Source organism: Crocodylus siamensis, chromosome 4 (assembly GCF_052110815.1).
Source record: "Crocodylus siamensis isolate JL-2025a chromosome 4, ASM5211081v1, whole genome shotgun sequence".
NCBI lineage: Eukaryota > Metazoa > Chordata > Crocodylia > Crocodylidae > Crocodylus > Crocodylus siamensis.
The window spans coordinates 63,119,835-63,145,682 of record NC_143398.1 but is presented as its reverse complement, the minus strand read 5'-3'; the positions used below and the strand labels follow the sequence as shown (position 1 = coordinate 63,145,682).

The 25,848-nt window shown below is 41.4% G+C and overlaps 1 protein-coding gene and 1 long non-coding RNA gene across 2 annotated transcripts in view; both read right to left on the bottom strand.

Annotated features, from left to right (window-relative positions):
* Positions 1 to 7,806, bottom strand: part of LOC149865778 (uncharacterized) — a 42,466-nt gene extending 34,660 nt beyond the window's left edge. Inside the window, exon 1 of the long non-coding RNA XR_016441776.1 lies at positions 7,059 to 7,806. This is a non-coding gene — a long non-coding RNA (uncharacterized LOC149865778). The remainder of the gene's footprint in view (positions 1 to 7,058) is intronic.
* A 16,235-nt stretch (positions 7,807 to 24,041) lies between these two features.
* The window catches only part of MON2 (MON2 regulator of endosome-to-Golgi trafficking), an 83,507-nt gene continuing 81,700 nt past the window's right edge, over positions 24,042 to 25,848 (bottom strand). The window contains exon 27 of the mRNA XM_090042426.1: positions 24,042 to 24,557. Coding sequence (XP_089898552.1) covers positions 24,394 to 24,557 — 164 coding nt within the window. The 3' untranslated portion in view covers positions 24,042 to 24,393. The remainder of the gene's footprint in view (positions 24,558 to 25,848) is intronic.

Here is a 25,848-nt window from a genome sequence, read left to right as displayed (position 1 = left end):
AATCAATTCCTCCATAGCAAAGGCACCTGAAAGAAATGGCCCGTCAGCCAGATGAAAGCTAAGTTGTCTCAGGGAGAGGAGTTTCTGGAAGATTTGGAGACTCATGAGGAATTGGGACAATGCTAAGGGGGTGGGGGGGGGAGAAAGAGAGAGAGAGAGAAGGAAATGTCATTTGGAGATGAAACATAGGCTGTATATATAAGGTGACCATGGTCTTCAGATCCCAGGGCCTCAACAGTCAAGGCTGGTAGATTCAAGCAGGAAGGCTGATCAATTAAAAATGAGGGTAGGGCTCTTGGGAGGGCTAGGGTATAAACAGATGAGAGGGTAAGGAAACCTGTGGTTTTTGTTCCATCTCCAATCTTGTAGTCGGTTCTTCTTGCAAGATTCTTTTCTTCTATATAGTAAATCCTCTTCTTGTTTTGTCTCCTTGATGATTGCCTGTGGCAGGGTGATCTCTGGGTGAATGATACTCTAGGTTTACCCATTCTATGAAAAGGGGGGGGGCTTAAATTTTTTCCACAACCCAAAGGGAAGGTGACCTAGGGCTCTTTTTCATAATCCACAAACAGCTTAAAAAAAATGTTTGTACCTAAAATACTGATATTGTGCACTACTATTTGCTAATCTTGATATTTAAGCAGGTATTCAACAAATGCTCTGCATCTTCACTCTGGGATATGTTAAAGTTTTCTAGTTGTACCCAGAAAAGTGAAGGGGGCATTTATAAATAAAAAGTCATAACTCTATAGTTTATCATATTATAAACCATCACCATAACTAAACAAAGTCCACCACGGCACATAAGATAACTGGCTGTGTGCGCCCTATTTTCACAATGTTACTGTGCAGTAAACTATATCGCTGGTCAATCTTGGTGTTTAATGTAGCAAACTGATTTGTCCAGAATACTACCTTCAACCTATTTTAGACTTGGAGCAATACAGCTTTTATTTACTTCTCCCTGTGGAGAGATAAAAGCCACACTTCCATATTTGAATACTGAAAAGCTACACTATTTCATAACAAAAGTTTTAGTTATAGTACAAAATCCATGCTAAGGTCAACTATAGGTTATTTAATCTCCTGCAACCTTTCATCCTCAAAGTTGCTTTCCAACATAAAAGTTTCTTAAACTCAGAAGCTATTCAGGGTGGTGGGGTAGGCAAAATATTACATTACATATTTCATATCCTGGAGTAAAATTCTCAGGATCATAAAACTTCCCTTTTGTATGTATGGATAAGTTCAGAGGGGGGGAAGGGAAGACTAGAGCAAGAGGTGCAAAATCAGTCTAACAATGAAACCAACTTCAGGCTTAAATCAGGTATCTTCAAAACCAAACTAGGCTGTTATATCCTTGCTGAGACTTTCTGGAGAAGTCAGGTCTGAAGTTGATTGTAAAGATTGAAAGTTTTCCACCATTTCTCTCCATAAGCTCTTGCTACTCAGTCTCTTCTCACCTGTGTTATTCATATCCTCTTTCCTAGACAGAATGGCAGCATTTCATATATTCACTTTCGGTAATTGCCCAAGGAAGCAGCTGCTCTAGCAGCAGCATTTAGGAAATCTGACATACCAACTAGTTCTTTCCCCAGTAGCACTTTCAGTGAAATGGTATGAGTTCTGCTATTTCTCATGCAGCATCAGATGCTTTGTATTACACATCTCCCCTCCTATATCCTTGAAACAGGGTTGAGGTTTATTCATGGTGAATTTGGTGGCTGAATCCTCATTTCTTCCAAAGACCGTGCTGAAGGACAGGCAAGGGAATTTTCATACATTCTGCAGGAGGTACTATGTTCCTTTTTAACGGAATAAGCGATGCAAGAAGGAATGAGGCAGCAGCATTTCAATAGCGGGACTTCTAGAAAGCCAAAATAGAATCTGTAGGAAAAACATGGGTAAACAATCCATTATTACACAAGCACCTCCACAGACTAAGAAAATGAACTCTGCTCAGGAATTAAACACTACTGCAACAATGTTGAATGTTGGGTTGTAAGAGGTAGCAATAGCAAAAACCCAGCACTGGTAGACAAATTCCAGTTTCTGTTAACTGGCAGGATATGGGCAAGATGGAACATAAAAGATACTGGATGACAGGGTACTGCAAACTGATAGGAGATGGAGGACAGAAATGAAGTGAAAAGTCGGAATCTAGAGAGACAAGCAAATCTTGGGGGGGAGAAGAGGGAGAGAGACACTCTAAGAACATAGAAGACAATTCTCTAAAAGCAATGAGTCCTGGAAAAGTGCAAGTGAAGGTAATTTTGGACATATCTGGGTGGCATCTTTCCCCAACCAGGGTGTGCTGCTGAGAAAGTAAGTTCTACCTGCTTCCTGCCAGTCTCCGATGCATTCGTTGGCAATTAAATACAGGAGATAGCTTGGACATGACTCCAAGTAGATCTCAGCCCAACTCAGGCTCTCTGAAGTCAGGGGCTGAATTCAGTGCTGGCATGCAGACTGCATGCTGTGCTGGCCAATCCCTATGCAAGTGACCCAGCAGAACCCTACCCTCACCCCCACCACCGGGATTACACATGGCCTGCCAGCTGGACAGCCTTGCCATATTTATGCCCTTTATGTCCAGCCATCACATTCATTCCCCAGCCCAGTCTCCCTTCAACCTAAATTTAACACTTTTCATGCCAGAGTGCAGACACCATCTCTAGCCCCTTCTCATTAGGTTTATGTTTTCTGTCTAGCATTCTTAGTCACTACCCAAGGTATATCCATTCATTTCTCATGGTAATCCTTTTACTGGTGGAACACATGCTCCACCTCTCACCCCAGAAGAGCCTGAACATTTTATGAAGTTCTTCCGATTTGCCTACTTCAATTGGTGGATTTTTTTAAAGTTGTGTTGATTAAAAAAGAATGTAAGTATTGATGAAGTTCCTAAAGCTTTGTCAATCATGATGTAAACACACATTAAAAGATGGAACAATGCATTATTTAATGCTCAGATCACTTAATTTTAGAATCGTTTCCCAAACATTGCCTAATACCTCACTTGACCACTACTGATATTGATATCCACCCATATACAAATTGCAAAAAAAATTCTTTCACCTTTTACCAGTGAGAAGTCTAGAAACATCCTCTTCATTATGTCACTAAATATCCCATTTTAATTCAAATTGGCTTATGATGCTCTGAAATAAGCTTAGAATAGATTTCATTTTTTTCCCACACCAATGATTATTTTCTAAAATTGTTTTAATACCCCATATCCTTCTAAAGTGGAAGGTATGAAGGCCCAAAGAAAAGATTTTGCATACAATTTCTGAAACTATCTAGATATTAGCATAAAAAAAAGTTGGAAGAGGAAAGGTGTCTCCCCCATCCGCACATTAACTGGCTTGTTTATCATGCACCTTACCTTGCATCAATTAAAAAGCAACAGAATCAATGGCGAGTTCTAAAACATCAGTTTCGACTGTATTGGGACAGGACAGTCTCCTTTGTGACACATAGGATAACTGTTCCCTGCAGGGAAGTAACTACCATGAGTGCAAGGTTTGAAGTTGATGTGTGCTAGTCTCTCTAAAATAGGCACTGACAGACAGTAGCTGGAGGGGAGAGCAGCCGATGACAGTTCTTCTCAAAATAGATACGACAATAGTGCAAAAAACCATCAGATCAGGGAATAAGAGCATCTAAAGCTTAATCGACTATGTTATGAATCTCAATGCATTTTCATTATTTTGGGAATCGAAAGAAGTGCTCTATAAAGCTACACGAGCATTTTGTGCAGTACTTTCTCACTCGGCATAGCAAACAAGACTTCACAATAGAGATATTATAACCATAAACTAAATGCCTTTACACATGGATTCCATCAACTCGGTCATATGCCTATTTTAACTTTTCTGCAGGGAATTCAGATAAAAGGTTTAACTTTAGTTGAAGCCTCTTAGAGTTAATACAATAAAGAAAAATTCAGTGAGAGGCTCAGACAGCTTCATGTGCTGCCTCTAACAATACAACTTTTGAACCTCATTTAGGAACCATGATGCATTTTAAGACTTTTTTTCTTAACATAAGCTTGTTTGAACAAAGTATTAAATTTGCAAGATGCTAACATCTTCATTATCTCTCCTCTGAGAATCTCCAAGCAGTCAGAAATATTAATGAATTTAGTCTCATGACGCCTCAATGAGATGGGCACTTTACAGATGAAGGAAAATTGGGATAAGGATTAAAAGCTGAATGCTACATCCTAGCCACAAAAATGGGCCTACGGCAGTCATTCAAAGGCTAGACAGCTGAGCCCCAAGTACTTTGATGAAGGCTACAACAGAAGTAGAAACAAAAAATTTATACCTTCTTGTTCATTCCTAAACCTTAAACTAAGAGTTGTTGAAAAAAAAATTTGGACCTTAGTTTCCTATGCCACTACAGGAAAAAATTAAGTTATCTCCCAAAACTAACTTCATGGGAGACTGGGAAATGGCTTTACCCATCTGAAACTGTCTAGACCAGGGGTATCATCCTAACAGGGTGGATCCAACCCAAGGGGCTTTGGCAACTGCATAGTTGGGGGTGGGAAGGGAAGGGTTGGTTGGCAGGTCATGCTGGGAGCTAAGATTCCCGCTGCACACACATTGCCAAGCCTTGAATTAGGCCCCAACTATATAGCACTGAAACAAAAAACTACTCTGTATCCCAAACCACCCCCTGCCAAAAAAAAAGAGGAAAAAAACCACAAACAGATCCCTGCTAAGAGTTTCATTAATTACAGTATTTTAGTAAATAGTTTAATGTGGCAACCTAACAGTAACTTTAAAATGTAATTTTTTGAAGTCCCAAGAACACAGTATGTTAAGTATGAATTGCTCAATCTACAAGTAAACTTTAAAAAGTGTGTTCTACAATACTAGTTAGACTCTCCCCATCAACTCACTTGGATCCCAGGCACTGTTGCCATGTCAATGACCTCCATCCTACCAAATGACACACAGTCAGTACTCTTTACTAACAAAAGTAAGGCTAGAACCATAATCCTAAATAAAAAGGATTTTAGATCATTAGCAAGGAAACAACTGGTAATTTATTACATGCTAGCTTCAAATGCAGGTTAGACAGACTTTGGTGAAGCAGCAGAATTTGCTAAAATGTTTGCATCTGTCCTTTCCTTTGTAAAATATATATTCTATCCATTCTACTTTTTTTGTCTTTTTAAACAGTCCAATGGGTTTATCATCTCCACATTTGAAATAATTTTGTAATTTATAAAAGTCAGTCAGTAAGAGCAACTAAGAGTTTCTTAATTTATTAGTAAGGATGGTGAAATACTCATTTACTCTTTAAAAGCTAAAACTGCACTATGAAGATCTAGAACCATGCTAGTCAGGGTACTGAGCCATATACAAATGAAGGACCATCAAATTAGAAATTGCTGGTTGAGAGGAATAATGCAAGATTTTCCATGTCCTGGAATATTTCCCATCACTGGGCTTAAATTCAAAAGAGGATTTTACAACATGCAGGATGCTACTAATGAATTAGTTCTACTCTGTTAAAGACCCCCCCCATACACTTAACTAGTAAGTTGAAACAAACCCTCCTATTTATAGAGATATCTACCCAACTCTAATTTACAAAGTAAATTACATATGGTCAATGACCGACTATTACTGAAGCACCAACTTTACTTTTAAAAGCATTTGTTAAGGTCACAGAGGTTCTCTCTGGTGTGTCCAATTAAGTTAGATGGACAATAAAAACAAAGGTATTTTATAACTATCTGTATAGTGTCTACCCTATGAGAGAGAAATTCTTGCCAAAAAAGAGATGCACACGCACGCACACAAAGTAATTGCAGAGTTTATTGTAAACCTTTTATACATTCCAAAAAATCTGACAAAGCATAACCAGGATATGCTCAAGACATTACATTTCATATCACAAGCCTATCTAAATCATCACCCAAGAGTGTGAGGTTACTTTAGCTTTAAAGCAGCCGTTTGTTTTCCTCAGGGTCACTGGCACCTCGCTGCAAACCAAAAATACACCCAACCTCAAAGACAATGAGTTAGCGCCAAGCAGCATCCAGATGGATGAGTGTGTCCGACAAACCCAGCGCCTCACCCAGGCATGCCAAGCGCTCAGTGTGCATTATTTCCCCAGGCACAATGAGTACCCGAGGGTTTGTCCCCGGGATCGTGCTGGAGGAGAGGCTGGGCCTGACTGGACGGGTGGCGCTGTGCCTTCGGCGCACACAAAGAAAACGCGCATCAGCCACGGATCTGTGCCTCTTCCTCAGGCACCAGCACGGCTCCTTCCAGAGGCAGGCAGAAGAAGGGGGGAGAGAAAATATCTGAAGCTGGAGAAGCGGTGCCGGCGCCGCCGCCCACGGGCAGGGCCGGAGGTGCGATGAGGCAAGCTGGCTCTTCTCCCGTCCCGCGCGGCCGCAGAGGAGAGCGCCGAGGCGGGAGGCGGGAGGCGGCGGCGGGGAGGCGGAGCGGGACTCGCCGCCGCCCGCGATGCCGGGAAAACAAAGGGGATTCCCACTGCCATTGTCTTCGCCCGCAGCTGCTCGTCGCCCGCACTAGCAAGGCAGTAGCTTGCGCAGTTATCTCCACAGCGGGCAGTGTCACAACCCGACCAACAGCACAAACTACTACCTCAGCCAGGGCCGGGCTGCACCGCGCCGGGCGGGTGAAGGGCCGGGGCCGCCGCTGCCTCCTTTATCTGCTGCAGACATCGCGCGGCCCCGCGCCTCGCCGGAAAACCCCGCCCGCCGCCCGCCCGCACCCACCCACCGCACGGCACGGCACGGCCCGGGCCCGCAGCCTCCGGACCGTCCTCCCCCGGCCCCGGGGTGCGGCGTTTCCGCCCCTGTCCGCACCACTGTCGGCCTGGCCGCCCCAGCCCCCGCGCCGACCCGGGGGCGGGCAGGGCACATGCGGCGCCACCCCGCCCGGGCCCGACTGCAGCCGCGACTCAGTCCCGCGCCGCCGCCTCCTGTGCGCCCGCTGCACCATAGAGATCACTTAAGAGGGAGAGAGGGGCTCACCCTCGCCCACGTGACTGCACGTGTCACTCACCCGCCCGACGCCATCTTGAACGCGGGGGGGGGGGGGCGCTACCGCGCTGCCTCCCAGCCCCGGGGCTGCTGCGGCGGGTGCGCTGGACAGCGCCGGCCTGCCGGGAAAAGCTGTCATGGCCCGGCGCTGCAGGGCCTGCTGGCTGCGGCCTGCCTGACGTCAGGCGCGCGGGGCGCCGGGAGGGGGAGGAGACTCCCGCTCTAGATCCGGGACCCTCTGAAATCCGCGGGAAAAGCGCGGGCGGGGCGAGGTGCGCATGCGGGGGGCGGCTCCCGGAAGCGCGGCCGTGGGCTGCAGCCCGGGTCCAGCTGAGCTGAGAAGGCAGCAAGGTGAAGATTTCTAACGAGAGGATTCCTTTACTTGGGGAGGGACAGAGCAAATAGCGTCCTCAATGAAATAACATCACGCGACTGCAGGAGCTGGAGCTCAAGGCCTAAGGGGGGCAGAGGGTTCCCGACCTGCCTCAGGGTTGGCCCTGTAGAGCTAGTGCAATTTATGAAGCAAACCAGTTAACCTCTAGTGGCTTGCTTTATAAAATGCCACGAAAAATAAAATGAAGAGAGCAGGTCTGTTCAGAGACCAACCTGGCCTATGTGAAACTAACACTGCCAGGAACATGCACCCACACCCACCCTTAGAACACAGGCCGGGCTCCAAAAGGTTTCAGGAAAACCGTCTTGCAAGACAGAAGATACCCAACAGGCTGTTTACCTGTTGGCTGTAGTGGGGAAAAAGCTTGGCGTGCAAGAAGCTACTGGGCTGATAGGAAAGAGTAGCAAAAATGCCTCCAAAGGAATAATAAAAGGTTAAAAAGTAAGCTGTTTGCCTTTCTTTTTGATAATTGCTGCTAATGGCGGATACCATACCAGACTAGGCTGCTGACCAATTATTTCACAACACATTTTTTAAAAGGTAGCACTCTATAAACAGGATCTCTAAAATTTTAGGTATCCACTTTTGCCATTTATCACAAAAGTTAAAAACCACAAGCTTTGTTTGCGATTAAATCATTTACAAAAACATACTTCATGAAGGAAAATGAAAAGTATTGTGCCTCATTTAAAAAATTTGGAATTGGAATCAAGCCATTCTGAATTCTACGCCTGCTTCTGACTTCAGTCAAGTGACTCTCTCGAAGCCTCAAACTCATCTATAGAACTAGGATACTACTCCTAATGACACTAACTTTTATAATCAGTAATCTTCTGACAGAAGTCAGTCAGTGCTGAAAATAGTGCACTACATAGAGACACAATTGAAGGAATACAGACCCAGCTCTGCAATTGGGCTTAATACTGAACAGGGCAATACATTGTTCAGGGAAAATCCCCGAAAACTGAATATCAGAAAACTACCAAAAAGCTCATTTAATCAAAATCTAATTTTGAAGTGTGAAAAAGCTGTTGCTTACATAACCTCTAAGTAGTAAAATTGTAGTTTGAAATAATTGTTTTAAAATATCTGACACTACATCTGTCTGATGACAATAGCACCATTTTTACACTATTGGAAAGCAATTATATTATGCCTGTTAGTCTGTCTAGGAAGAGAATAAAATAACCAAGACAATAAAACCTTTAAGTATTTCAGTTATAAATTCTCTAGTCTAGGTTCAATCCTTATAAGACTTTTAGAAACGTCTGCCCTCAGTTATTTAAATTAGCCATAATCAAAAGAACATAAAGGGGAAACAACAGAACAAAAATGACTCCAAAGACAAATTTGGAATTATTTCTTCCATCCTCCCGCTAAAAAGAACTATAATCAAATTGTATTTTCTAATGCAAGCACTTCATATTGGGTCAACCATACTTTTTCCCCATGCACTATACCAGGGGGTTAGATGAACTGCCAGCAGACCAGATCTGACCCATGACACTGTGTTGTCTAGCCTGCAGGGCTGCTAGAGGGGCCAGGAATTTGGGCACATGACAAGCAGAAGGAGGGCCCACAGCCAATATCTGGGGGAGAGCCCCGTGGAGATAAATGTCAACAGTGGGAGGCAAGTGACAGCCATGTTACCCCCACAGCTGCTACAGCTGGGTCTAGGTCCAGGTGCAGATCCAAGTCCAGCTTGGAGGAGGGCGGGCGGGGGGAAAGCTGACAACCCTTCATCTTGAAGATTTAAAAAAAAAAATTTCTTTACAATGTTGTGTGACTACTAATAAAATACATTTTTAAACTACTTAATTTGATTACATATTTTCAATGATAACCACCCATACACCAAGGTTACATATTTCTCTCTCCTTCATCAAGCTCCCTTTCATATTAGTATTTTTAAGAAATTAAGGATTTTGTCATGAAGCTTTTAAAAAATAAATAACCACTTAGCACAAAAAGCCTGGCATGGATAATTACTGCGGTCTCTCAAATTTCAACCTGCTAAGCATTAAGACAACTTCTATATTTTCCTTTTGGATGTATATTAATTGGAAACACAAAAGTTTAAAATGCAAGAGAATTAAAGACGAGTAAAACAGATGCCAAAAATAATGAAAGAAGAACTAAAAAGTTATCTGGGGAAAAATTATCTGCTGTATATCAACTCTTGCAGAATCAAGGCACTTGTCTGGAAAGCTTCAGGAAGCAGTCCCTATCAAGGATATTCAATATTTTCCCCTCATAGGATGCAACATTCGCTGAAGTATTATATACCGAGTTGTGTTTGTGTGTATGCTCCCAACCAGTAGGGAATATTCTGTGTTGCATGCCTCTCCTGTTGCTGCCTGCTGCTAAGTTTGAAATTAATTCAATTCACCTTTTACTTTGTACAATAAAGGTTACCCCTGTTATTCCTTGTCTATTCTCACTGGGACAAACAGACTCTATGCAGTACAAAGACGTGATAATGACAGTGACCAGAAACATATTCAGTGTTCCATCCAGAACTTCATAATGAAAAGCACTATAGGGAATAAGGGGACCAGGACCATGCAGGAAACTTAAACCTGAATTTAGGTGCGTTCAGTATGGCAAGTCTCCATTATAGCTATTTTGGGCTGCACTTAGAAATCTGAGATGGCCAAGCCATTGTCCTTGGATTTCATAAATTTCATAGACATTAGGGTTGGAAGAGACCTCGTGAGATCATCAGGTCCAGACCCCTGCCCAAGGGGCAGAGAAAGTCAGCTGGGGTCAGATCACCCCAGCAAGATAAACATCCAGGTGTTTCTCAAAAGGTATCCAGAGTAGGCGCTTGCACCACTTCTGGGGGAGTCTATTCCAGACTCTGGAGACTCAGACAGTAAAAAAGATTTTCTTTATGTTGACTGTGATACCTGTGTTGACTAGGGAATCTACTCAGAAGCCAATTAAACTACTAAGGCTAACCAGAAGTGTGAAGTGCTACTAGCTGTCACTGGTTCACAGGTTTTTGACATTGTTTGCTCACTTCCATCCTCAGCCAAACGCTGCAACAAGTCATACAATGAAATCCTCACACTACTAAAATTCACTTCATCTCAACTCCTGAAAATTAGATGGTTCCATTTCAACCACTGCAATCAGCTGCCAAAGATCTGCATATATAACTGAGTTGCATTGCATGTCCAAAACTGTATGTTTGAGTCTCTATCCTAGGATCAACTTGTGTATGGGGTTCAAGATTAACTACACTACAACTACAAACAGGGCTTCTAATGAAGCAAAATTTAATATGGACTTATTCAAGGGCTTGCTCACAAGGTTTCAGTTCTCCAATCAAATGGGATCCAAGCATTGTCCATGAAAATGACATCAACTGAGCTTCATCAAGGGCAATCTAAAAGAAATGCACAAAGTTGTCACCAATAACACATAAGAAAATATATTCTTCATCCGATGGAAGCTGCTATAGCTGTGATGGGAGCCACAGATGTGACATGCTGTTTTTATGCTTAATGACATCCCTGTAAGCACAAGGATCACATTGAATGTGCATGTCATCAGAATTTCATGCCATCCAGAAAGAAGTCAAGTAAGTGGAATAAGCATTACATCCATACCAGATTCTAGTCATAAACCACCTTCTTGATGCACTTGGCTGGAGAGGTTTTGCTGAAGGGGACTTGGCACAAGCACATCAACTCCTTGTGAATGACCAAGTTGCTGATGCACAGACAATCATTACTCAAAGAGCATTCCAATCCAAGTGCTACAATTCGAAGTAAGCATTGCATGAAGATTTTTCCAGAAAAATCTGTTTATGAATGTTTACGAAAGACCTACTCATATGTCTAAAGGTCCAAAAGGAATTGTGCCACATTTTAACAATGTTCTCACTGAAAAGAGTCCACCAAAAGAATTAGCTGTTTGACTGTACTATGCTACATTACCAATGCCAGCCTAAAACTCAAGAAAGAGAAGCTGAGTTGTCACAAAGCATTTTCAGCCAATAGATGCAGAGGGCAAGCAATTTATGGGCAAGCATGATGCTATGGTTGGTGTTTCCTATAGATCACCAGACCAGGAGGATGAGGTGGATAAGGCTTCTTTAAACAGGCAGCACAAGTTTCAGAATCACAGGCTCCTGGTTCTCATGGGGGACTTTAATCACCCTGACACCTGCTGGGAGGACAATACAGCAGCACACTGGCAACCCAGGAAGTTTTTGGAGTGTGTTAGGGACATCTTCCTGGAGCAAGTGTTGGAGAGGCCAACTAGGGGCTGTGCTCTTCTGGACCTGCTGCTCACAAATGGAAGAGTTGGTGGAGAATGTAGTAGAGGGTCACAACTTGGGCAGCAGTGACCATGATGAGTTCAGAATCCTGAGGATTTCCCTCAGGCATAAAAATCAAGAAGGCCAAAGCACAATTAGAATTGCACCTACCAAGGGATGTAAAGGGCAATAAGAAGGGTTTCTACAAGTATGTCAGCAGCGAGAGGAAGATCAGAGAAACTATGCATCCCATACTGGATGGGGGAGGCAACCTAGTAACAGATGATGCAGAAAAGGCTGAAGTACTTAATGCCTTTTTTTTTTTACCTCAGTCTTCACAGACAAGGTCAGCTCCCAGATTATTGCACCTGGCAGCACAGTTTACGGAGAAGGTGAGCAGCCAACAATGGCAAAAGAACAGGTTAGGGACTATTTAGAAAATATGGACACATACAAGTCCATAGGGTCAGGCAGGATGCAACTAAGGGTGTTAAGGGAGTTGGCCAAGTGATTGCAGAAACACTGGCCATCATCTCTGAAAAGTTGCAGTGATCAGGAGAGATCCCGGACAATTGGGAAAGGGGCAAATATAGTGCTCATTTTTAAGAAAGAAGAGAAGGATTCAGGGAACTACAGACCAGACAGCCTCATTTCAGTTCCCACTAAGAAATGGGACGTAGGTCCTCAAGAAATCCATTTCTAAGCACTTTGAAGAGGAGGTGGTGATTAGGATCAGTCAGCCTGGATTCAATAAGGGCAAACCATGCCTGACCAACTTGATTGCCCTTTATGATGAGATGATTAGCTCTGTGGGTGCAAGGAGAGCAGTGGACCCGATATACCTTCAATTTAATAAAGCCTCGCACAATATTCTTGCAAGCAAGCCAAGGAAGTACAAGTTGGATGGATGGACTGTAAGGTGGATAGAAAACTGGCTGGACCATCAGGCTCAGAGGGTAGTAGTCAATGGCTTAATGCCTAGTTGGCAGCTGGTGTCAAGTGGAATGCCCCAGGGGTTAGTCCTGTGACTGCTTTTGTTCAATATCTTCATTAAATGACCTGGAAGATGGGATGGAGTGCACCCTCAGCAAGTTTGTAAATTACACCAAGCTGGGGGGAGCTGTGGATTACACTGGAAGGTAGAGCTAGAATTCAGAGAGACCTTGACAAATTGGATGACTGGGCCAAAAGAAATCTCATGAGGTTCAACAAGGACAAGTGCAAAGTCCTGCACTTAGGACCAAACAATCCCAATGCACCAATACAGGCTGGGGACCAAATGGCTAAGCAGCAGCTCTGCAGAAAAGGACCTGGGGGTTACAGTGGACAAGGAGCTGAAAATGAGCAAACAGCATGCCTTTGTTGTGAACAAGGCTAATGGCATAGTGGGCTGCATTAGCAGGAGTGTTGCCAACAGATTGAGGGAAGTGCTTCCTCCCCTCTATTCAGCATTGGTGAGGCCACATCTGGAATACCGTATCCAGTTTTGGGCCCCCCACTACAGAAACTGGAGTCCAATGGGGAACAATGAAAATGGTTAGGGGCTGCTAACTTGACTTAGGAGGAGAGGCTGAGGGGACAGAGCTTATTTAGTATGGCGAAGAGACTGACGGGGGAAAGTTCAATTGGGACTGTGGAGGTACTGAGCCAATTGGTGGTATCTAGTCCTGAATTTGCTGTTTCCCTAGAGATCTGAAGTTTTAATACTAGAATCATGCCCTGATCTTCTGCTCCAGACAGATGACAGTTTGCGTGACTTCCAAGGATCCAAGGTTATCCCAAGTGCTGAACTGGGTATGGAAAGGACAACTTCTAGCAAAGTTATGCAACAAAATTCAGGACATTTGTTATGCTCCAATATGAACTTTCTACCTAGAAGGAATCTCTCTTAAGGTCAAACATGATTCCATGTTGTACATCTGTGAATTTTCACAAAAATGCTTGCCAAAATAAATGTCTGGTGGCCAAAGATGGACACTGACATTGAACAAACCATAAAAGAAATACATACCATAAGGTTCCAATCCACCCAAGAGAACCAACTTGGGCACGGTGGTCATACGTGCATATAGATTTTGCTAGCACATTCCAAGGCCAGATATTCTTCACTGTTGTTAATGACTTCCTTCAAGTAATTGCCTACTGTTCCAGTTGCAGTTGCAATGACATCATGCACCATAATCCAAGTTTTACCAAAGCTGTTGGTGACTCATGGTCTTCCAGATACCAATGGACCACAATTTGCTTGTGAAGAATTCATGTAGTTCATGAACAGAAATTTTATCCATCACGTCACATTTATAGGATTCATCATCCAAAAGCCAGGCTGAACAGATGATCCCTCTACCAAAGATGCATTGAAGCAGATCGTTAATGCTGACTGGAACCCTACAATTAACTAATTTTTATTATAACATTTTATAACTCCATGCACAACCACAGGTTGAAGCTTTCCAAAACTACTGATTAACCACCTACTGAAATTTTCTACAGATAGACTCCACTCAGGCCTGGCAAAACAAGAAATCCAGTTCTTTCTAAAACAGGCTACTACATCATTGCAGACCTTCATACACAACGATTCAAAGGTACGTCCAAAACAATGCAATGAGGTCATACTGTAGGCTTGCAACTGTTTTACCGAAGCTGCAGGACCAGGTGTCATACATGGTCAAAGCTCCCAAAGGAAAAGTGCTTTGCAACATGTTAACTAGATGTTAAGCTGAGTTCCAGTTGACATAACATCTACTGATCCAAAAGATACTGTACTGTCAACTATCAGCTGTTGTTGTAGACTCTAGTTTATGTTTTGTTTCCTGTTGCTGCCTGCTGTTATGCTGAAAAAGTTACGCCTCTGTTGTGTAAGACAAAGATGGCTGCCCTGTTGCTCTGGTTTCAGAGACAAATTCTGCAATCTACTAAAGGAGGAGGAATCTCTCCCCAATACCTTTTACTGCTTTCACTATGTGAGAAATTTTTAACTGAAAATAGGGTGCACAAATTGAAAATTCTATGATGTAAGCAAGACAGCAATGGGACCTGTTTAAAATTTAGTTGCACACACAGATGCATGTATACATTTCCAGGTCTTAATAATGATATATAGTTTGACTCATTTGGACAGCCTCTAAACTGTGATAGAAACGTTTGTTCCATAAAGGGAACAACTTAGTGCCCTATCAAAAAAGTATAGGGCCTGTTCTCCTTGGAAACTTGGAGAAAATAAAGGCCAACTAGTAGCTGAAAATGATGGAAATTCAAGGCCGCTTCAGGTAAACCTGAGCCTGGATATAGGCAAAATATACGTTCAAATATATGTTCAAAATACAAGGGGTGGAAGTCTCTTTAGGCTTGTGGGCATGTCCCAACAAGTGAGAACATGCATTTCCCTGCAGACACTTAGCAGCAACACAATGTATGCCACTGCTACTTGTCCCCAGGGAACACCCATGCCATGCTACTTGTCCCTAGGGAATGCACTGGAATGCTGCACGTTGCCCTGTGTGGGATAGAGAAGGCTGGGGTCAGCAACTGTGCTGGCCCCAGCAGCCTTACCTGGGGGCCTTCAGGAGCCGCAGTCACAGCCATCTTGCAGCAAGAACCTGGCCGGCAGCTGAAGAGTTACTCCAGCTGGCCAGGCTCGTTTTGGGTGGCACACTGCCACACGTACCATCCCAGGTTTTTTAGGCAAGTTTTTTTTTTTTTTGACCCTAGGATCTACTAGGGTCAAAAAACCCATATCCCTGCATACCACCACACGTAGCACCCCAGTTTTTTTAGGCATTTTTTTTTAAATCTAGGATCTCCTAGGGTCAAAAAACCCATATCCCTACAGAGATATAGATATAGATACACACACACACACTCCTTACAGATCCATATGTTAGACTGGACATTAGGAGGAACTTCTTCACAGTTAGAGTGGCCAAAATCTGGAATGGGCTCCCAAGGGAGGTGGTGCTTTCCTCTACCCTGGGGGTCTTCAAGAGGAGGTTGGATGGGCATCTGAACCCAGCACACTTTCCTGCCTATACAGGGGGTTGGACTCAATGATCTATTAAGGTCCCTTCCGACCCTAACATCTATGAATCCATAGATCTACTAAGAATTATTCCCTACAGATACTAGTGACCAATTCTGCACATGAAAATTCAGACTCTCTTACCTGCATGTAGAGATGTTAGCGATAGAGGTATGTTTGTAAGTGGAAAACAGAAATCCAAAGTGAACACTATTTTGGCAATAAAATGTTGATAAAACTAGAATGTGGTCTGGAGACTTCTCGGAACTAGATACTATCAAAGCTTGCTAAACCAATGGAAAAAATGAACATGACATATTTATATAGTACAGAAATCAATCATTTCCGAACTGCTTCTTTCACAACTCTACATGCATTTGAGGGAACATATGCAGTAATATTTTTGTACAAAAATAAAAAACAAAAAACACCTTCTAAGGCACCTAAACCCTGACAAGGAGAGCTGCTACAAATGTGAACGTGAAATAAACTGCATTAGAGATCATGTTTGTGTTCTAAAGTTTCTATGTTCCTATAAAATTTACAGTAATTTTATTATTGGTAGTTTTTTTAATATTTTGTTTTTGTAGCAAGTATTCTCAACATGCTGAGAGTCCCAAGTAGGGCTCTGGCTCCTCTAGATCAATCCCTGTGACTAAAGAATCCCTGAGGCACACAACACATTAGTTTGGCTCAAATGAGGTTTCCTCACGGTTTCATACCTGAATTTTATTTGAGGCACTATTTCTGCCTTCAGCTCTGCTTGGTATTTTCTTAGCTAAGCTTATTGTAGCTGCTGGATAACCATTTTAATACTGGACAGTTAACTTCAGACAACGAGTATACTACTTTACACAACACCAATAGCCTCAACAGGCCACTGCCACTTCCACAACTGTCTCCTGCACATTTTAGCAAACCTTCATACTTCAGGTCAATCCTTCAAATTTTAAGGTCAACCCATATTTGTAACCATTTATGAGTGCTCATTCTTAAAACAAACCACTACAGTATATAAAGATAATTATTTTAAAGAATTAAAGACTGAGTGAGAAAGAAGTCAAAAGGTAATGTTTAACCTTCCCTCATCCCTTCTGAAAGGAGGTATTTTATTTTCTTTGCATCGACAGCTCCACATGTTCTTCCACATGGAAATCTGTTACGCACATTTTCCTTAGTACCTTTTTAGCTCTCCGGTCATTTCAAGATCTAGTATAAATTTCTCTCATTTTTAAAAGCCACTAAAGATTTGCTTCGTCTCCCCCTCAACCCTCATCTCTCTCTGCTTTCTTCTCTGCTTACCTGGCACTGGCCTTCCCTTGCTCCCTTCAAACAATCTTGCCATTGCTGGTATGAAACACTTAACTATAATTCTCAACATCTATAAAGAGACTTCTACAACTTCTTTACCTCAACTTTCCATCTATTTTCTATATACAAATATATACTAAAAGGTGTGAAAACAATGTAACATTTGGGTTTAGTTATGAAACCAGCAGCCTTGTAGAATACAGTTGTGTGTTCTAGTTCATGTTCTTTGCCAGCCTAATGACCCATTTAGGTAGTCTGATTTAAGGCAGTTTCTACAGCCAATGGCGCACAAGGAGGTAATATGGCTAGCATCACATGCAACGTAGATTCCCAGCTTGAACAATCAGCTACACATTTGTAGTGGGTTGACAGGATGTTTCTTCTATCTTTTAGTGAAATAACTTCTAATAAAATGTCATTGCAATGATGATCTATATGGCAAAGATGTACCTTTTAACTGAAATACATTTCTGGAGGACAAAGTCCTTTACCTTACCTCCAATGTAAAACCACTTGTCTGCCTAAATCATCATCATTTTATTTGTGCCTGTGGGCCCTAATCAGGGGCCCCACTGAGAGAAACATTGTACATATACAACAAAGGTGGTTCCTGCCCCAAAGAGCTTACAATCTAATTATAAAAGATGAGACAACAGATATATGCAGACAGAAAAAGACAAGTGAGCACAAGGTAACAATGAGACGAGAATCAGCATGATACATGGTTGTTGCAGCATTCCAGTTTCCTAACCAATCTGCAAACTGTTTAGACAAAACACATTAGGAAGTGTAAAAGCATTTATAAGTGGCTGTAAACAATAAACTTTATTAGCCACCTATAAGTAAGGCACTTAAAAGGCTAAGCTAAAACCATGTCCATGAGCAGAGTTAGGTCTGACATCCTTGCTAGACAGTAATTGATCTTGGGAGACAAAAATGAATTGCCAGGAATGTCTCGTTGTGGTGAAAGCTTCAGACTAAAACTGTTTTGTATAACTAAACTTTCGTAATTCAAGAACAGTAGTTCCCTGTTTCTGGGAACTTTGAATAAAGAAAAGGCTACTAGCTGTGTTACTTATTCATTGGATTGTTTCCTTCTTGGCAGAGTAACACACAATAAAAACGCTCTTAGGTTACAACTATAGAAGTTTGAAATGGTCTCAAAATCTATGTAATATATATTTTTTCTTAATGACAAATCTAGCATCAGTTACAGATGGCATATTCAGGCAATGTTGATGCTTTTGCTGATTTTTCCCCATCACTTCTGACATAATATTTACACAAATAAGATCCTTAATTATGCCACAAACATACAGCATGGTCTTGAGTCTCCTAACAATGAGTGTAGCCATATGAAGAAGCTTGCAAACAAAATAAAGCATAATGAAAACAAACATTTTTCAATGTAAATGCCTTTGAAGTTTAAAACTTAATCCTTAAGAACTGAAAAGCTGTATACCAAGTTTATAAAAGTAAACTGCTCTGTGGATATCGGTCATGACTGATTCACCCTGCCTCTCCAATATATGCACACTTGCAGAAAAGATTCAGTACTACAATAAAATCCTACTCATCTACTGGAACACGACTAAAAATTAAGGGTGCACTGATAGAGATTTGGGGGGCCAATAGTCAATTTTTAAAGGAGGCATATCAGCCAATATCAATCTGATTTCCAATACAGCTGCACCTAGCTGGTAAGTCTGTTGTGATGGAAAGGCGGGAGTGGCAGATCAATGCCCACCATGTTGAGGGAGGGAGTGGGGCTGGGATAGGTGCTGCCCAGCCAGGGTGGGGTGGGGGGCAGGGTCCAGGATGGAGCAGCAGCTCATCTGGGGGGGTATGGTGAGGGGGAGCAGCTCCCACTGCCACATGGACACCAGGAGGGCATGGGGGGAGGGTATGTACCCCCTGTATCTGCAAGGTACAGGGCAGGCTGCAGCTGGGGAGGGTAGCAGAAGCACTGGGAGGAGGGCTATGGGGGGGCTACAATAAATTTTGGGGTGGCTGCAGCACCCTGCCGTAGCCCCCTTCCAGTGCCACCGTTCACCCCAAGCACAGCATGGCCCAGACCCAGGAAGAGCCCGGCAAGGCCCCCAGCCCCAGCTGCAGCCTGCCCTGCACAGATCTGGGGGGCGCATGCCCCCCCTGTGCCCTTCCAGGTTGCACGCAGCAGCAGGAGCCACTGTCCCTCCCCGTGCCCCCCAGACAAGCTGTGGCTCCGTCCTGCGCCTTGCCCCGGCTGGGCAGCGCCTACCCCAGCCCCACTCCCTCCCTCACCACGGGGGCCTTGATCTGCCTTCCCATGCCCCTTTCTTCCCTCCTCCCATTCCACTACAACAGACTTACCTGCTGCACACAGCTCTCCAAGCTGCCAGGCTGTGCTCTTTGCTGCCTGCGTGCTGTGCTGTGGCTATACACATGCACAGGCATTTACTGGTCAAATTAATCAGCCACACCTGGCTGATTTCCGATATAGTCAATTTTCTTTATAAATCCGTGCTGATCCGATATCAGACCATCTCTACGAAAAATATTTTCATATCAGTACATATGTACTGATCAGTAGATATCAGTACATCTCAGTACATCTCTACTAAAAATATTTTCATATGTACCTGATTACCTTTTGCATTTTACTGCATAAACTGGGCAAAAGCCATATTGTGTTTTAAAATACAGATTACTAAAATACTATTCTATTATTCTGCTTTCTTCTTACAAGCAATTATTTTATGTAAATTGCCAAAGTCTTATTCCCAAGAAGAATAAACAATCTGTGCTCCTTATTTATAGATTAACCTACACAGACAGGAATATAAACAGGGTAAAATGGCAGATGGTCTATGCTGCAAGTACAATTTTTAGAGGGTAAGAAAACAGAAGAAATGTGCTTAAAGTCATTGTTTGAAACTTCCTTGTTACATTGAATTTTGTTTAACAGTTCAGCAATGCAGACGCACTTCATGCAGTGGAACAGGAATACTGATTTCTCTTCCTCTGTCAAAAACACGAAGAGCTTAAATTATATCAAGTACTCTAGCAGCTAAATTCCATGCATTATGAAACTATGCTACAGTCTCAAATAGCTCGGATATTGCACGATACTGCCATTACTAAGAGGGAAAAATCAGTCGGGTAATAAAGGAGAAGGACAACAAAACTGTTGCTAATGGTAAGTCAGGAACAACCTGAGTGTCCATTACAGAGTCTGTAATAAAATTATCAAAAAATAACATCAACATTAGGGTGGTCAAATAAAGATACCCTAGGCGCCAACTTCTATTTTACCTAAATTAACAAATTCAGTGAACTTAGGTGCTTAAGTGTGATTCACTTCGATCCTGTTCAAGTCTCTAAAAATCCATCAATGTACCTACTTCGTAATACTTTACCCTTATGACTGAAACACAAAAAAACCAAAAAAACCCCAAAAACTAACATTGAAGAGGAAGAGGACCCACTCATCTTTTGCATTAACTATTTTTCAAGGACTTGAAAAGGGTGGAACAGAATCCCGCTTGGGCACCTATGCCTCATCCACATGTGGTGTGGATGTTTGGTTCCCTGGGGACAATCACTAGTGCACCACCACTAGTTGTTCCTGGGAAACACCCTCTGGCATAAAGCAAGTTACTCTGAGGGTGGAAGGGGAGGCTGGGATCAGCACTGGGCTGGCCCCAGCAGCCTTACCTAGGGTTCTGGGGGCCTCCTCCAGCTGCAGCAGCAGCAATTCTGCCATGCAGAATCTGACCAGCAGCTGTAGCCTGGCTCCAGCAAACCAGGCTCCACTTTTGAGTGGCAAGCGCTACCTGTGTGTGTGTGCTGCTCCACTTTTTTTTCTCTGCAGGTTTTTTTGACCCCTGGATATATTTGACTGCAATCATCAGGACCAGTGCATTTTCATTTCTGGCTCCCAATATTTTTTTATTTTATTTTCAAAGCTTGTGGAAGATGCATCTCCTTATAGTCTGAGGGAGATCATCAAGTTGCCCCTTGAGATCAGTATTACTCTCCTTTAGCTGCTTTCAGCAATACTGTGGAAACCTCAATCTTGTAAACACTTCACATATATTACTCAAGTCAAGTATTCATATTACTCATGTATGTAAAGTTTAAACACATGCATGATACTTGCAGATTCAAGGTCTACATTTTTCCTAGTTTTCTTTACAAGAAAGCTACATATATTCTCTTGCTATGGGGTTGAAAATTTGTGTTTTGATCAAATTTGAGAAAGCTGTGCAAAGATGGATAAATATTAGACAGTAAGAAGTCTCAACAGAGAAAAGAAAGACTTCAGATGGTAAGCAGGTAGATACTGTAATGAGACTAAGATTCTCATCAAAAGAAACTAACCAGGAGAAAAGCTCTCTTCCAAATTAAATGTTTTATTAGCTCTGATATGCTAGTAATTTACATGAAATAGGAAAGGATGGCCAAATAGATTCAAATGTCAGCTCTGGGGCAAATTCAAGATGTACAAAGCTATATCATTCATTTAATAACTAAAGGGATGATAAATGAACAAATGGTGGAAGACTGCTTTTCATAGTTTTTAAAAGGCATGCATCTGTAGATGATAAAAGTACATTAAAAGTTCTAGAAGCAGAACTAAATATAAATATAAACATAAGATGTCTGGTAAAGACCAAAGCTGAAGGAGCTTCACTCAACTAAAATGAGCATGTACATTAGTGAGGTAATCGTACCATTAGCCTGATTTCCCAAATTTAAAAAACAGCTAAAAATAATGAACTCACATGTATATGTTGCCTCCCTAATAATGTAAACTAAGATGGTACATTCTAAATAAGACGAAGGGGTTACCATTCTCCAATTTTTCTTATTTTTGTCCCCCACATCATTATGGGCCATGATCCTTCTTCCATGGATGGCAACAATATCTGGTCCCCAAAACCTGTTGCTTGCTGGCATCACAGTTGTTTTTAAATTTTTACCATTCGAGAACTGATAACAGATATTCAGTTGCAAAAAGTCTCCTGTATTATATTCTGGAACTGCTTCTAAAAAAGATACCTTTGTTATATTAAAACTGACACTAAAAGCTTGTCCATACCATGTCAGTGGCCACTCTTAGAGAGGACAGGGCTGAGCATGCTTTGTCCATGTCCAGCCTACCCGAGTCATCTGAGAAACCACAGAAGCTGGGAGTTCACAAGTAAAGCTGCTCTAGACTTACTGCTTACACCTTCTCCTCTCAGGCCTGCCAGAACTCAAGAGTGAGAACTGGCAATAAGACGGGAGCAGTCTGACTGGCAACCTTCTAGTCTTGGAGCAGATCAGCAGACTAAGGTAGGTGGGGTGTGATCAACCCCAAGACATAGTACCATTGCTGTGGCACAGACAAGTCCTAAATCATTGTAAGATGCTCCTCAAACTTAATTCAGCTAGCATCTGGCTTTCTAGTACAAATTTTGTGTTCTCTAAAACTGGACTAGAAACAGTTTTATCCAAGATTGAAGATAGAGTTCCATATAACATTCATAAAAGAGTACACAAGGTCTTAAAGCTCACTGTGTATTTAAAGTGTTTTAAAATAGAGAAAAAAGTTCTCCTATTTTTTTTTAAAATAACAGCACTAACTAGCATTTTATAAATCCAGTAACTCTAACTGTGGTTAATTCATCCTCCAACACAAACTCCACTAGCACTTTCTGTAAATTTGCATCTGTTCACATGAACAAGTGGATATCCCTGTATCCTACAGTGTTAGTATTATGCATGATCATTACTTTTAATATCAGCATAAGGTTTTAAAGAATGGAAATCTACCACTGAATTCTGAAGTCCTCATAAAAAGGCACATATTTGATTTTTTCTAACTTCTGATTATACCAGCTCCTAATAATCTCATATGACTCCCAAAGTAACTGTTTGGAATACAATACTTGGAAAAGCAGGCAAGAGCCTAGCTGTGAATTTAGAAGCTAAAAACTTAGACTCCTTTTTTAAAAAGCTTTGCCTTTGTGCTCTCTCAATGGTCATAAACATCAACATACAGGTGAAATAACAATTATATACATATAATATGCTATTTCATGGCTTAGCTTTAACAAGACTACTACTATTCAGATGTTTTACTTAAGTTATGCAGTTTATGAAAGGGAAACAAAGATCTCATTTACTTCATGACAGAAAGTTTACTGCACTTCTAATGAATAACTATCTTCAAAAATACACTTCCCATGGTTTTATCACACACACATTTTATACTTAAAGGTTAGAACAATTATTGTTTGGGTTGAAAAGACATTACAAAACAAAGAGCTTACGATTATTGAACAAACAAAAATTTTACAGCCAAATATTTGAAAATCACCTTTCCTGGGTCATAATTCAAAGACAGTGACAATTGCCATTATGAACAAAAAGGAATATAAATCCCAAATACAAAATGTTCTTTTCGAGCAAGACAGCAACTACAAAATGAGTAGACGCAAGTAAAATGAATACACTGAAACAAGTACGTTGTGAAGTGAGGTACTGTAGAAAGTTGGATTACTACAGTGTATTTCTGCACATTCAAACTCATTTCAGGTCATCTATTTTAAAGTTTGAAATCAGCAGATTGTTGACTGTTTGCTGTCTTTTGTCATATGACCTTTGTTGAGATGTCCAATGGCCACAGATAGGATACATTCAGATAAGCAAAAAAAAATTAACTGCATGATCAGATATGAATAAGCATATCTGCCAATTAAGGCGGCAAATTGTAAGTAAAAATGCAAGCATATAACTTATTCATAATAAATACATTATCAAGCATTTAACATTATCAATATTTTAAAAAGAATTTAAATAATAAATGCAACTATTTTATACAGAACTGTACCATTTATTATACACACGTGTATCAGTTCCCTTTGTTTACAAAGGCTGGTTACAGATAATATGGAATGTTACAGTACCATCTTGCATAAAATTTTAATACAATTCCGTACTTCAAAAAAGGGTGCAAAACACCAGCCCAATAAATCTGACTGAGTCGAAATACTTTTTTTTTTAATTACATCATTAACACATACACAACAAGCTGTACATAAGCCCACTTTTCAGTCACCACTTCAAGATACTGTAGCTAGTACATTAGATTATAATTGATTCCACCCTAGTCAATTAAATTTATTAAAGGCTTGCACTGCTACTCACTCTGGCACCTTTGAGATACAAGCTTGTATGAATTCATGAATTACTGAGCTCTTGTTAGTACAGTTTAAAAGGCAGTCAACACTGGTTGCCATGTACTAAATCACAAGAGATATCCTCAGAGAAGCCTCTCTTGGAAACAAATATTTTTGGGATATTTTTTCCTTAAAAAATAAAAGAAAGTTATCTGGTCAAGACTCTCCATTTTGTACCTTGGATGCTGGTGGCTGCATGAAGTCCTTAAAGGGAACTAGTGCTTCTTTGAGAGCAGAACAAACTTCAGATGATGAACAGCTGATACATTCTACTAAAGTTGGATACAAAGCAATAACTTGTGCCCATGTGTTAGCATCAACTGTAACAAAAAACAACAAATGAAATCACTTAATGCTGTTCATACTTTTACAACAAAAAACCTTTTTACTATACATACACATAAAACACAAGAAATCTAGATAAGCAGATACTAGTAAATCCAAGATGCTATGTATTTTTAGATTTAAAAAACCTTGCAAGTTATCTAAGCTTATTTGTTTTTTCCCAGCCTTCTGTATTCTTGATCATTGGTAAAGACTTGATCTGGATAGGAAAACTTTCATACTGAACTGTGGCAGCGACCAAGGGAAAGGGAGAGTAACTCTGCATGTGCTGCACAGGGGGCAGGCAGTACAGTGAGCTTACAGGGCTCTGACTGTCCACAGCCAGCCAGCAAGCTACTGGGTCAATGGAGCAGCCACAGGTTGTTGCTCTCATTGCTGCAGCAGCCAGTGTCAATGATGCTGGAAAGGAAAAACTAAATTTTTCTCCACTGTGACTTCTGAAAACAGAGTGCATCTTATCCAGGGATATGTAGTATTCAAGCAAACATGGAAGATCTCTCGGGATATTATTCAGCAGCTCTGACCAGAGGCACAACATTTCCTATTTCCTCAGCAGAAGTGTAACAAGACAGGACATGAGCAAAAGACAGAACAATTTTCTCCTACTCTGCTTCTAAATACTGATAAACAAACAATATCATATGATCTTGAGCAGTGTATGTGCACATTTTTTCAAAATGTGGAGTCTATTTGTTGCCTTATTTTTTTTTACCACCAGTGTGCTTTCAACAGATTTTTCAACTCTATCTAGGCAATAATTATTAATTAAAAAGAAGGTGTCAAATTTGGATCTGTGATCCTTGATAATGGTGTTTTAAACCATTTCCAGGGCTTCATACAACAATAGTCTAAGAAATTTGATAATCTATCTAGAGCTGTAGGAAGTGTGATATGAAATTGTTATTCCTCCAAAAAAGGAATATGATCAGTAATGTACTATGTAATCAATTGTTTGATGTTTGCCATTTTCACTTAGTGAATTTCTTTAAATTACTATTTGTGCATGAGCTACGTATATCTGCTGTGTAAGGTCCTAAAAATTCACAAACTCCCACTGCTTCCCATGATAAAACAAAACAATATCAGGTGACAGGAAATGCATAATTCTTGCTGCTGGCTCCTTAATTGCTAAAGATAAAAAAAACCCTGTTTGTTAGTCTATTGTTAAAACTGTTGGAAGCATGTAACATGGAAGCATGTAACAGTGCATTTTCCTACCATTAAGAGCCAGAAATGAAAATGTTACACAGATGGTATCTTTAGCAA